The sequence below is a fragment of the Lethenteron reissneri genome, chromosome 21 (assembly GCF_015708825.2).
Source record: "Lethenteron reissneri isolate LAM-NWPU_2019-01 chromosome 21, ASM1570882v1, whole genome shotgun sequence".
NCBI lineage: Eukaryota > Metazoa > Chordata > Hyperoartia > Petromyzontiformes > Petromyzontidae > Lethenteron > Lethenteron reissneri.
In genome coordinates, this window is record NC_083799.1 from 5,573,630 (window position 1) to 5,586,246 (window position 12,617).

General features: G+C 43.6%; 1 protein-coding gene across 1 annotated transcript in view; it reads left to right on the top strand.

The window, feature by feature from the left end:
* LOC133345113 (mucin-17-like) overlaps positions 1-6,799 on the top strand; it is a 37,411-nt gene extending 30,612 nt beyond the window's left edge. The window contains exons 4-5 of the mRNA XM_061555596.1: positions 683-954; positions 1,353-6,799. Coding sequence (XP_061411580.1) covers positions 683-954; positions 1,353-2,092 — 1,012 coding nt within the window. The 3' untranslated portion in view covers positions 2,093-6,799. The remainder of the gene's footprint in view (positions 1-682; positions 955-1,352) is intronic.
* Positions 6,800-12,617: the final 5,818 nt, after the last annotated feature.

Consider the following 12,617-nt stretch of genomic DNA (forward strand, 5'->3'; position numbering starts at 1 on the left):
GTTATTATGCTTTTTACATTTTCTGTTAGGAATGGCTGAGTTTCCAACTGACCTGTGTACATAAAGCATTAACGTTTAATATTGTGTAACGTCACATGCATGAAATTCCTGTGGGGCAGCCAGGTGGGAGGCATCAAGAAGGGCCATTGCCAGAAATGTCACCAATTATACATATCTTATTTTCTTTTAAGGCAGCGTTATTGATGAATGTGGTGAGTTTTATTGTTGCTATCTGTGTGGAGTTTGAATTGGAGTTATTTTCTTGAATATATGGGATCTCTCTCGACATTCCTCTTTATGCCCATGTGCAAAACCACTAAAATATACCGACCAAACTTACTGTAAATCTTACAATTTCAGCACATGTATAAATATATTTGACCAGGTGGCTCAGCAGCAGAGTGAGCAGCTCACAATTGGAAGGTTGCGAATTCATATATTGGTTTCATATCCTGGAAGGTTGTGAGTCCATATCTGAGGTGGATAAAGGAACTACCACTATGTGTGGAAGCCAAAAATGGTTATCCTCTGAAGAGACTTGCCACCACTGCCTTAGGGGCTTGTAAGCAGGCTCAATGCTCATTTGAGCAAGAAATCACTTGGACTTTTTTTGGTATGAATGTGAAGTGAACGATGGATTTGTCACACAAGCATTAATAGCAGAATCGTTTGTTTCAACAAGGCCCTGGGATGAAGGCTCAGGGCCGAATGTGGAGCGAGCACTGGACGCGTTGACGGCACGGCTGTGTCGGGACACGCCGTTCGTGTGCCTCTCGCTCGAGACGCTGGTGCTGAGTGGCTCCCCAGCGCTGGGCGACGCGGGGCTTCTCACGGTGGCCCGGCGCTGTCCAGAGCTCCGACGTCTTGAGGTGTCAGGTTGCGGCGAAATTTCCAACCGTGGCCTCCTTGAGGTGGTGACGCGGTGCCCCAACCTGGAGCACCTCGACGTTTCAGGTTCATCCTCTTTCACGTCTTCGCGACAGTTGGCCTACTTCTTCTTACAAACCACAAAAGTAAAATAATACAATGCACCACTTGTTGGCCCACAGCGGTGTAATATAGCTGTTTAAGTCCAGCAATTAAAGGAGACTGCTAATACCGCTATCACACTTTATTGTAAAAATCAATTTTGCTGGCTAGAGGCATGGACGGATGGCCTTAACCAAAGGATATGCGCATTGTTAGTTAGTTTTAAAAGCAAATTACTGTAGACTTGTTTTTTTTTTCATCATGTCGTTTATTGCAATAGAAATAGGTAGTAATATGCCATTCACTTTATAAACTATGTGCACCTCACATTTAAACAGACGTTTATCCCTGCTGCATTTGCCTCCACTTTTGCTCTCACCCAGACTGCCCGGAGATCACGTGCGTGAGCCTCACCCCTGAGGCGTCGTGCCAGACCTGCCCTCTGCACAGCCGCCACCTGTTGCTGCGCCACCTCGACATGTCGGGCTGCTCGGGACTCACGGATGAGGGACTGCTCGCCGTGGCGCGACACTGCCCCCGTCTCGCCCGCCTCTACCTGCGCCGCTGCCCCGGCGTGGCGGATGGGGGCCTGCGTGCCCTTGCGCGCCACTGCACGGCGTTGCGAGAGCTGAGCCTGTGCGACTGCCCCACGGCGACGGACGCCGGACTGCGGGACGTGGCGGCTGCGCTGGGTCCAAGGCTCCGCTATCTGAGCCTGGCACACTGCGAGCGTGTCACGGACGTCACTCTGCGCTGCCTCGGCCGACGCTGCCCCGGGTTGCGCTACTTGAATGCGCGCGGTTGCCCGGGCGTGACGGACCGAGGGCTTGAATCGTTGGGTCGCGGGTGCCCGAGACTCAGAAGCCTGGACGTGGGTCGCTGCCCGCTGGTCACGGACGTCGGATTGGAGGTGTTGGCTCGTGGGTGTCCGGGTCTGAAGCGGCTCGGACTCAAGGGCTGCGAGGGCGTTTCGGAGCGGGGGCTGCGTGGCGTGGCACTCGGCTGCCCCGGGCTGCAGCTGCTGAGCGTGCAAGACTGCAACCTGTCCCCCGACACGCTGCGATTCGTGCAGCAGCACTGCCGGCGTTGCATGATCGAGCACACCAACCTGGGATGTGTTTGACTCCTCGACGAGCGATTTACGTTGACAACCTTGGCTTTGGTGATGAAAGATAAGATAGATTTTAGAGGTGTTGCGAACTGAAACTGTGTGCAAAATGTTGTATTTTATTATTTTGTGTAAGTCGCAAACACATGTTCATCGAAATTAACTCATTTAAAGAATGCAATTCATGCCCTTGTTATCATTGTAATATGAAAATAGCAATGCTGCTGATGCACTTACCTTCTAACTAATATGGTATCCTGCTGTTGATTTGATAAGAACGTAGGTGTTGTAGGGACATTTATCCAAAGTGAATCTTTTGAGCGTCGTCGCTTTTACAAAACCTGAGTAAACATTGGTCATTATTTTCTGCATCTTATAGAACCACCACACCACAGCAGCCTGAAATGTATTGAGACCTTTGACCATATTTGTGTTTAGGTTTTATATCCGTCTGTGTGTGCATTTCTTATACGTCTTTTGTCATTGGTGTGAATTGCCTTGAAGGTGGCACTGTTAGGGGCTCGATTGAGCTCCGTGTGGGAAGATGGTGATTCAGGATGCAACCTGAAGCCAGGGGAGGAAATGGAAAGGCTGCAGCAGTGAGCGCTGTGGGGATCCCTCCTAATGAACCCGGTCGTGTAGACGGAGTCACTTTTTTTTTAAGTTCGTTTCCACAAAATTTCCCGAGAATTGTTTCGGAATGTTCTCTCCCGACGCATTCTACCAGGTCACAGTTTGCAGTTCTCCACTGAAATGTGGATATAAAGCCGTTTTCATGCCAAACAGTTTTCTGGTGTGTGACTTATCATTTTTTTAACTACTATATAAATGATAACCATAATAATGATTTTTTTTTTATAACAAACACAAATTTCGAGAGACAGACAAACCGTTGTTTGATCGCGAGCTCGGGAGGCGGGGAACACCGGTTCGTGGTTTTTCCTGAATCGAAATGAATAAGTGCTGCGCCTTCAGCTGACTGCTGAAAGCAGAGGGAGTTTGAATGCTTCGTATGTGGAGTTATCGAGAGTTACAGATGATGGGAGCAGCCGCAGGAAAACGCTGCTCTGCCAAGAGAGTCCTGTTTGTGAGGACGATCGCGAGATCTTGGGACATGCCCCGAAGAACACGGTGCTTCTCAGTGGTAAAAGGTTTAAGGAGAGTGGAGAGATATGGCAGCTGACCTTGAAAGATGGCATGATGACAGAGTATGGCAATCTTATGCTTGTTTCTAGATTTTTAAAGAAAACCAGAACAAGGGTTTGTGCAAGGTTTTTGGCGCAGTCATGCAGTTCATGTGACTGCACCCAGTACAAATCCCTGGTGAACTATGGCTGTGGACATGGTGGCTGATGATATCGAGTTTCCAATCTTGGCATAAGATCATCAGTTGACATAAGACCAACAGGTAAGATTTAAACCACTGCAGTGCCACGCAGCTGACAGCAAAATCTGATTCCAGGTGCTCCATTTAGGTGTCATGATTAAATGTGTTGAAGGCAGCAGATATATCAATGCAGACCAATGTGATAATGTAATTGGAGTCGACAAGCCATAAAAATTGTCGTCAGTGATCTCAACAAGCGTGGTCTCAGTGGAGTGTGCTGAATGGTAGACAGACTGGTGCGAGCAAAACATTGGTGGAAGAGATAATGTAGTCTTTGATTCTAGGAGCTTAGAGGCTGTTGATGAATGAGTGATTGGGCAGTAATTGGCAGGGTTTAAACCAAGCTTTTTATTTTGTTGTGACCTGACCAAACTTCTTTGGCTGGGAAAATATAACCAGATTCATGAACCGTTTGCAATGTGGGCAATCATGACTTGAGAGTTTGGAGCATTGCTTGAAGATGGTGCCCGATAGCTGGTCAAGGGGAGAGGTGTTTTTATTGGAGAAGTCGGAATGAGGCAGAATATTTCCTGAGGCATGACAGGTGGGAGAGAGGAAAGATCAGAGTTGATAGGGATGATTCACAACGGAGTTAATGTGTTTGGATGCGACGGCAGTTGACAATAGCCATTGGTTGTCATGCAAGGGGATTCGACTAGTCCAGAATTTAAGGTTATATTGTTAAATGCGTTCCCTTGGTTTGCGCCAACTATGAAATCTGATGAGGGGAAGCCATGAGAAGAGGTGATGGTCAGTAGGTTTGACAGGAAAATAAGAATAAGAATCTAAAAAATCGTAATAAGACCCTCATCCATTGAGAGGGCTTGACTTATTTAAGACGCCATTGATCATTAATTTAAGTGCGTTCAGTCATAACCTCTTATGGTAACATTCTACAACTCTGCTGCAGTTATGGTTTGGACTCAATGAAAATAAGCACTTTGTTACGGGATTATATTTTTTTGCAATGTATGCATGTGTAAATTAGTCTTTTAAAAGTAATCAACTCATAATCCTGCACAAACTAACTTTATTGCAATATGCTAGGAACATAGCTTGCTTGGGTGTGCAGTTTGTATGCTGGACAACAGATTGGCTCTATTTTCAAATGTAATTCATTGTTATTAATTCATTTGCTGAAAAAGAGAAAAGTTAAGCTTGGATTAAAACACCTAGAAAGCCATCGGCAATTCATGATATTTTATTTGCTATTAAACCTCTTTGCTATATAATTTTTTTTACAAGCACAGTAATACCACACAGTATTTGTTATTGTTATGAATAAACAGTTTGTGAAACCACGTTGGTGTGCATACAGAGTAGTAGACCGGCTGAGAACAATGTGCATTTTATTTACTTAAATAAACATGTAAATTGCATTTTCATCCAACCAATTATGAATGATTACTGTAATCGAGTTGGTCCAAGAAAAGCATGCAGCCAGGCCTTGTAAGTGGCTTCCATGCCTGATGTTGATTTAAATGTGCCTGGGAAAAGATAAGATTAGTGAGTAGAGCAATTAAGTGGTCATCCTATAAAGTAATTTAAAACATTATTATTTTGCAGGATATCCGTGAAAGTATCATGCATTATTCATGTGATATTATGAGACAAGCAACTTGAGCCAGGTTGATTAAGCGATACATGATCACCACACACACTTGGTAGTACGGTGCTGTATATATTGTTGTATGAGTATTGTTCCTCTAAATCTCTCACGTCTGCCATGGTGTTGTTCGTGCATCATATTGAGACCTGAGAGTCGCAGATGTTTGTCAACATCCCAGATGTGATTGTTTTGAAGGGTTTTGTTTCGTGCTGTTGAAGGTCCCTCAAGTTTTTGCTTTTTTCTGCTTCTTGGAATACACGCTATAGATCATGAAGTTGACCATCAACAATAATCAGGTCTGGTGAGTTTGGTGGCCCTTGAATTGGTCCACTTTTCCCACACCAGTTGTCTGGGAAGGAGTCATTGAGATACTGCTACCTCGCAGCCAATGACCAGTGTGGAGGACCGCCATCTTGTAGGTCGTGAAGGCCGTCTTGTGTGTGTTATTGCAAAACTTACAGTTGATAGCATTTGACAGAATGCATCAGAATGGAAATTGTCCACACCAAAGAAAAAAGGGCCGGACGTTTGTCGTGCATAAAGCCTGTCCACACATTGACTTTCGTACACGCTCATGACCAATGCTTACAAGAAGACCGTCAGTTCCCCACGCAATACACTTGTGAATGTGTATGTTGACTCACACTAAATGTTGCTTCATTCTTGCAAGTTTTTCACTCTATTTTGTTAATTACACTACCGTAATTCAAAACGTGCTGCGGAATTCTGAAATCATTTTTCGAGGTGCCTACACACGTTGCGTATGATACGGGCACATCCTGAGAATATTTTGCAGAGGTTTGTGTACTGCTATGAAGCAAGCCCAGTTCCAGCGAATGCTCTTTGAGTCAGTATTTGTATACTGTGCATCATTGCTTCTTTGAAACATTATGTGGTTTCTCTGGACGTGGAGAGCCTGATAAAAAGTGGTTCTATATTAATGTGCCACAGTTTCAAAATTATGATACCAATGCAACATTTTTTGGTGGTGAGATGGCCCAGCAGTAGCACGTTCGCTGTGTTTTGCAGATGTTTGTGGTTTTAAATACAGCAGGCCGCCGCCCTGATTAATACTAGAGATGTATTAACCATAAAGTATGTGCCTGCTCATCAACAGTGGACATTAAACATCCCGTGAAGTCATTCAAACAAGAGAAGGTCATTGTGTCTTGGAGTCATGGTCCAAATGTGGCAAATGTTAAAAAAATACTCGCAAATTACATAATTGACAAACACTACAATCGTTGCTCCCTCCAGTGAATATTAGCAGGACCCTCCTGATAAAGTCTTGACACTCAGTGAGGCTTTCCTGTGTAAACAAGTTTAACAACAATAATAATAATCAAATATTCTGCCTTCATGGTGTTTTACTTGTCTTTTAAATTCAAAGTTTTTATATGCATGCCACTTTGAAGGCTTTGCTTGAAAAATGTTACATTTATTTTATCTTGTAAGGATGTAATTTTATTGGAGGGTACTCATCTGATACCTATCAGTAACGTTTCAACCACAGAGTTCAAACAGCTGTCTACCTTAATGGAGCAATACCTTTATGGACACACTTTACATTAAGGCTGCACTATAAATTGCACACATTTTATGCAGCCGACTGGTATTTAGCTGTGAAAATATTGCATAGGTAAGCACTTTAATCCAGTATTGTTGGCAATTGTTACTCTCTATTTTGCTAATGTCTTACCTGTGCATGTCATGCACTATGGAGGGAGGAGGCCGTTGCGGATTTTGATATTGAAGAGACCTCCACCCAGACCTTGCTCCAGCTCTTCTGGGATGGGGGGGGGGCAGTAGAGCAGTCGTGTGGGGGGGGGGGGGGGGGCACCATAACAGTGATTCACACAGCTAATAGAATTAACTTGGCTGGGCCAAAGGGCTCTGAAATCCAAATATCGGTTCTGAAGGGTTTTGTGCAGTGTGAGATTCTGTCGGCAGGAGGAGGTTTGGAGCGAAAAAAAATCGGCTATGGTTGTAGGGTATCAATTGTAAATTATTCATCAGTTGTTTGTCATCACAACCAACCGGGGCCCTGTGCATCAAAACTGGAGGTTTATCCTTCCCACTGCTATTTTTTCGATTGTGCTTTTATTGTCTTAAAGAAAATTTAAACACAAAGTTAACTGTTATTTTAGTTAACATTTACATCTTCAAATTCATGTTTTCCCACAATAACCATTTTAGAAATGGGACCACATTTTACAAAGCCACAATAGAATTCCGTGATATTTTACATGCATTCCGCTGGGTTGAAATATTTTGTGATGTAAATTGGAGTATGTTAATTTGAGTGGCACCAACCCTAAAGGCTCAGAAAATGCTGCACTGGACTTTATCTGGGAGAGAAAAATGCTGGAGCTCTGAACAAGTTCTCTCCTTTCCCACGGATTTAAACACTGCAGTAATTTAGATTTAAAACAAAAACTGCCCAAACATTCCCAGATCACTTCAGGAAACAGATACATGTGGTAAGTTAATTTTATTTACAATAATACATTTACATCGTACGTTTTAGGATCAAGATCTCACACAAAAACTCAACAATACATACAGTATGTAAAGTATAGTCACGAGGAAAAAAAACATAGTCAAACATTTAAAATCAGATTCTATTCAGCTAAAAAAAGCTAAATAAAACTCAGCTCATTGCTGCAAAGTTAATTGTTCATAAAAAGCCCTTTTGAACAAATAGGTCTTTGGGCATCATTTAAAAAGGGACACTGGATCCGTGAGCTCTAATGGCGAAGAGATTCATTAGAGAAGGTTATATCACCTTCCGCTTGCATGTTTCAATGAGGGAGCCATAATAGTCCTGTATCTTTGAATGGAATGAACGACCAGGACATGAGATGAGATTTAATTCAGGTATGAAGGGGCTAGGTTATTTATAACCTAGAATTAGGTTATTTATAACCTAGTCACGTAGGTATAAATTTTAAATAAATTAAATCACGACGTTTCGGGCGCAACACAAGCGTCCTTCTTCAGGTGGGGACAACTTAGCGAAAGCACACCGCTTAATTTAATTTATTTAAAATTTTTACCTACGTGACTTTACCGAAAATACAAAGAGTATGAATCCTTTCAGTCACGAAAACTTCAAATCTAGAATTATTTATAACCTTACAAGCTAAAAGCAGAACACTGAACCAAAGACGAAAATGAACAGGTATAAAGTGCAGCAAGGCCAAAACTGACGTATTGTGATGATTTATTTTAAGGTTATAAAGGGTGATAAACCCGACTTGAAGAATTACAGGCTCCATAGCTTCTTTGCGCATGTATATAAATCATGCACAAATATCATTGGGAGCAGAATAATGAACAAATTAGAGGCCAGCCAGCCATGGGAGGAATTAGCAGGATTTAGGGAAGGTTTCTCTCTTGAACACATGCAACAATTAATCAACTTCTGGAAAAGACCAATGCATTTCAATTACCATTGTTCCTAGCTTGTGTAGACTCTAAACAAGTACTTAACTCAATAGAAATTGATGCAGTCATACATGCTTCCACAAAGCAAAACCTAAATAGTAATTTAAAACTAATTATGAAGAAATAAGAAATCAATTCCTGAACATGGAACAGCCACACTAAGAATACATGCATAAAATACTCAAGCACATTAACAGGAGAGCCACACGGTAAAGGTTGAACTTTTTCCAGTCTCCCTACCTATACTTTGGACAATCGGTGTCCCTTCCCATATGCAACCTGTGCTGTGAAGCCATGCCTGGTGGCTGGGATCTGAAACAAGTAAAAAATGCGGAATAAGTTAGAAGCTGAAGAAAATTAGAACCAGGACTGTTCAACAAAGGCATTGTGTGTGCTGTTGCATAGCTGAGGAGGTGATGTTATGGGAAACATTGCACATACAGAGTGAGACCGTGTGGAGTAGGTGGCATGACTGAGATTAGCATAACACTTTGCCTACTCACTGGGCACTGACTTCATGTTCACTTATTTAACATGAAAGCTCTTGCTGTGCAAATTGTAAGTATGCAGAAATGACTTGCAGCGCGTCACACACCCCATCCCCTCTTGGCTGGATGTTGCCTCACTTTCAATTATTCAATCAGCGGGTGGCTCACGACTTCTTAATTACTTGAACAATGAGAGCCCTGTGCGCATGCGTGGTCACACACACAGAGACCATTCCACGCCATTTACTGGGTGTACAAATCTGTCCAAACTGACCTGACCCAGGCCCCTGTACGCATACCAAATGGGAACAGCATGCTTCTCATGCACTCTCCTACATACCGCTCTCTCCACCCTGTCCTCTCACTACTCTCCCACACTCTGTCTCCAGCCAACCTCCACGCAGTTGGAGGTCACTCACAACTCCTTTGCTGCTGCTACTGCAGTCGTAGTAATCTTCTTGAACTCGCATTCCCTCAGTCATCCGTACTGCTGAATCCCTGCCCTGCTCAAGTCCAAGCTCAAGTCCGTCTTCTTCTCTTCTGCCCGACGACGTCGTCCATATAGCTTGCAGTATACTGGACATCTGTGAAAAAGAGCTTCAAATGATCAGAGTGTTTTTTGTTTGCATTTTGACCACAAAGCATTGTGGTTAATGCACACATGATTCCTTGTAAAAGGTTTCAGTTTTGTTGCCAAAAAGGGGGGAAACCCCTATTATTATATTTTGGTACTAGCAAAGGAGGTCTAATGATGTAGATGCTTACCCCGAGCCCTCATTACTTTGATAGTGCATTGTCTTTGAGCTGGACGCCTTTTGGCGTCCTCTGGTCTAGCACCAATTGAGAGAAGGCTCAAAAGAAAGCCGTCTCTGGGGTGGACCAATCAGTTTCAAGGACAATGCATATATTATCAGTGTGTTTTTTGTTTGCATTCTGACCACAAGTATTGTGGTTAATGCAGACATGATTTCTTGTCGAAAGGTTTCAGTTTTGTTGCCAGAAAAAAGGGGGAACCCCCTATTATTATTAAGAGCTTCATAGTTAATCGGCTTCCTCCTGTTTAAATACATATTCTGATGTGCCTCGAATTCGAAACGTTTTGTACAACACCTTGAAATGTGGTTGTATTTACACGCTGTTGCATTGCTCGTCGTTTTGATTCATGTGCACATTTCTGTTTGCCCGATAGCCTACATATGTAGCACGATAATATCTTTTGCGTACACTGAAAAACATCCTTGCGCTCCAAACACGTGCTGCGAGCCGTGACAAGCACCACGACAATGAGTGATGAGTGATTGCGACGTTGCATTCCTTAGCCAGGGCCAACTCGAGGTTCTTGGAGGCCGTCCATAAATGACGTCACGCGATTTTGGACGATTTTTGACCGCCCCCCCTCGTCACACGGCGTCACAAAAAGTCAGACCCCCCCCCCCGCCTCAAATATGACGTCACAAAGCTCTGCCCCCCCCCCCCATAAAAAAGTAAAACATGCTTCAAATCGCTTTAAACTATTGTCATTGTAGTGCGTATTTAATGTGCCGCTGCACTCTGATGTAGGAGAAAACATCAAAAAGTATATTTCACTAAGTAGAACGTGTTGTCTACATTTATTTACGTGACGTCACATTTCTCAAACCCACCGCCCCCTCGTCACACATCGTCACAAATGTCTGAACCCCCCCCCCCCCACCTAGGTGCGTGATGTCATTTATGGACGGCCCCCAAAGCCACATTTGGGGCCCCCTTTATTTCACCATCCACAGGCCCCGGTGTGGCCGACTCTCTTATTGTGTGAATCCCCGGGGGCAAATTGCTCCTTTCGCCCACCGAAATGTGGGTGGCCCCACTCCAATCTATCGACATGGGGCGTTGGGGCGCCGCCCTACCAAGCAGCTGGAGATGATACATTTTTTTTGTTTATAAAATAAATACTTTTCTATACATTGCTTAGTTATGTTTCAATTTTTTTTTCAAGTAGAATGATTGTTTCAACGTGAATTGCCTAATGAAGATAACATTTTAAGTTGTTCATATTAGAAACAGCTGCAACACCACAGTCCAAGGCCGTAGCCATGGAGTCAACATTGGGGGGGACCAAATCTTCCAGGGGTTCTGGGGGTCCACCCCCCCCCCCAGAAAAATAAAATCTAAATTTGAAAACTCATTTCCTGCCATTTCTTCTAATAGTGTATTGTATTACATTGCTCTGTTTTTGCTTTCTTACCCTTTCTTGTTTCATTGTATGTAATGGCAGAGATTAGGGATTAATAAAGTACAACCATAATCACAATCATGTAAACAGAAATCTATTTTATAGCAATATATTGGGAGGGACATTTTGAGCATATTTGAATATGGGGGGGGGGGGGGGGATGTGTCCCCCCAATATATTATTATTATTACGGCCTTGCTGCAGTCTGATTTGTGCCTCGGGCAAGTCTCGGGGCGGCTGTGAAGACGTCCGAGTGAGAGATGTTCCCCTTCATTCACTGCGATCAGCTTCTAGCATTTTCACCACACCGTTTGAGACCCATTCCGGGGGGTGAAAAGGGCACCCATGGCTGTAATGAGACGATGTCACAACGCGAGGTCGCACTGTGCAAATATAGCAGCTCACTCTCTACACGCTCGAGGAGGAAACAGCAATAGCGACGGCAGCAGGTGCAGCAAACGAAAAATTAGCAACGAACAATGTGGAGTCACTCCTAAATATTTTATTTGAACGGATTTGTTGAGTCTTGTCAGCCGATCTTTAATAGTTCTTTCAGCTTTTGCAAGTGTCAAAGGGGTTGTGTAGTGTGGACTTGAGGGTCATGGGAACAGCATGTGAGTGTTTTATTGTTTTGTTTCCTATTGTTTATAAATGCTTATCGCTAGAAGATAAGTCAATTATATCACTTTCACGGAAAGGCCAACACCATGACGAGTTTTTTAAAAAATCCTTTATATTAAGTTCGCTTGCTTGCTTGCTTGCGTGCTTGCTTGCTTGCTTACGACCGTGCAAATTTTTCGGTCGTTTTTTAACCCACTTCCCGTGATCCAATCGAGCTGACATTTTCCACACAGACTTGTTGTGTGTGACAATTAAGTTCGTGAAAAAAAAATCCAAAATTTTACACTGTTTAGGGAAAACAAATTAAATATTTAATTACCAATTGCTTAATGCTGGCAGACAATCATCTGACTCATAGGTGGCAGCCATCTCAAGCCAGAGGACGAGAGGACTCTAGCCACCACGCATATAAAGGATTTATAGTGAAAAACTTTGTTTTTACGGGTTAATTTTTTAATAATTAGAACACCAAATTTTCAGAGGTCACTCACAACAGCCCCACCTAGTGGCAATGGCGGGTGATTGCAGGGTACAAACAGATTTTCATTGTGGGGAGTGGGGGGGCACACATTTTACAGGCGAAGGTGCTTGATATTAATGGCGGGCTGCTACGGGGCACTGATTTTAATTGGATGGTGGGGACTGATTTTAATTTATGGGAGGGCTGCGGGGTCTGGACCCCAATGCCCCCCCGTGCCTCACCCCCAATGCCCCCCCCCCCCGTGCCTCACGCCCAATGCCCCCCCCGTGCCTCACCCCCAATGCCCCCCCCC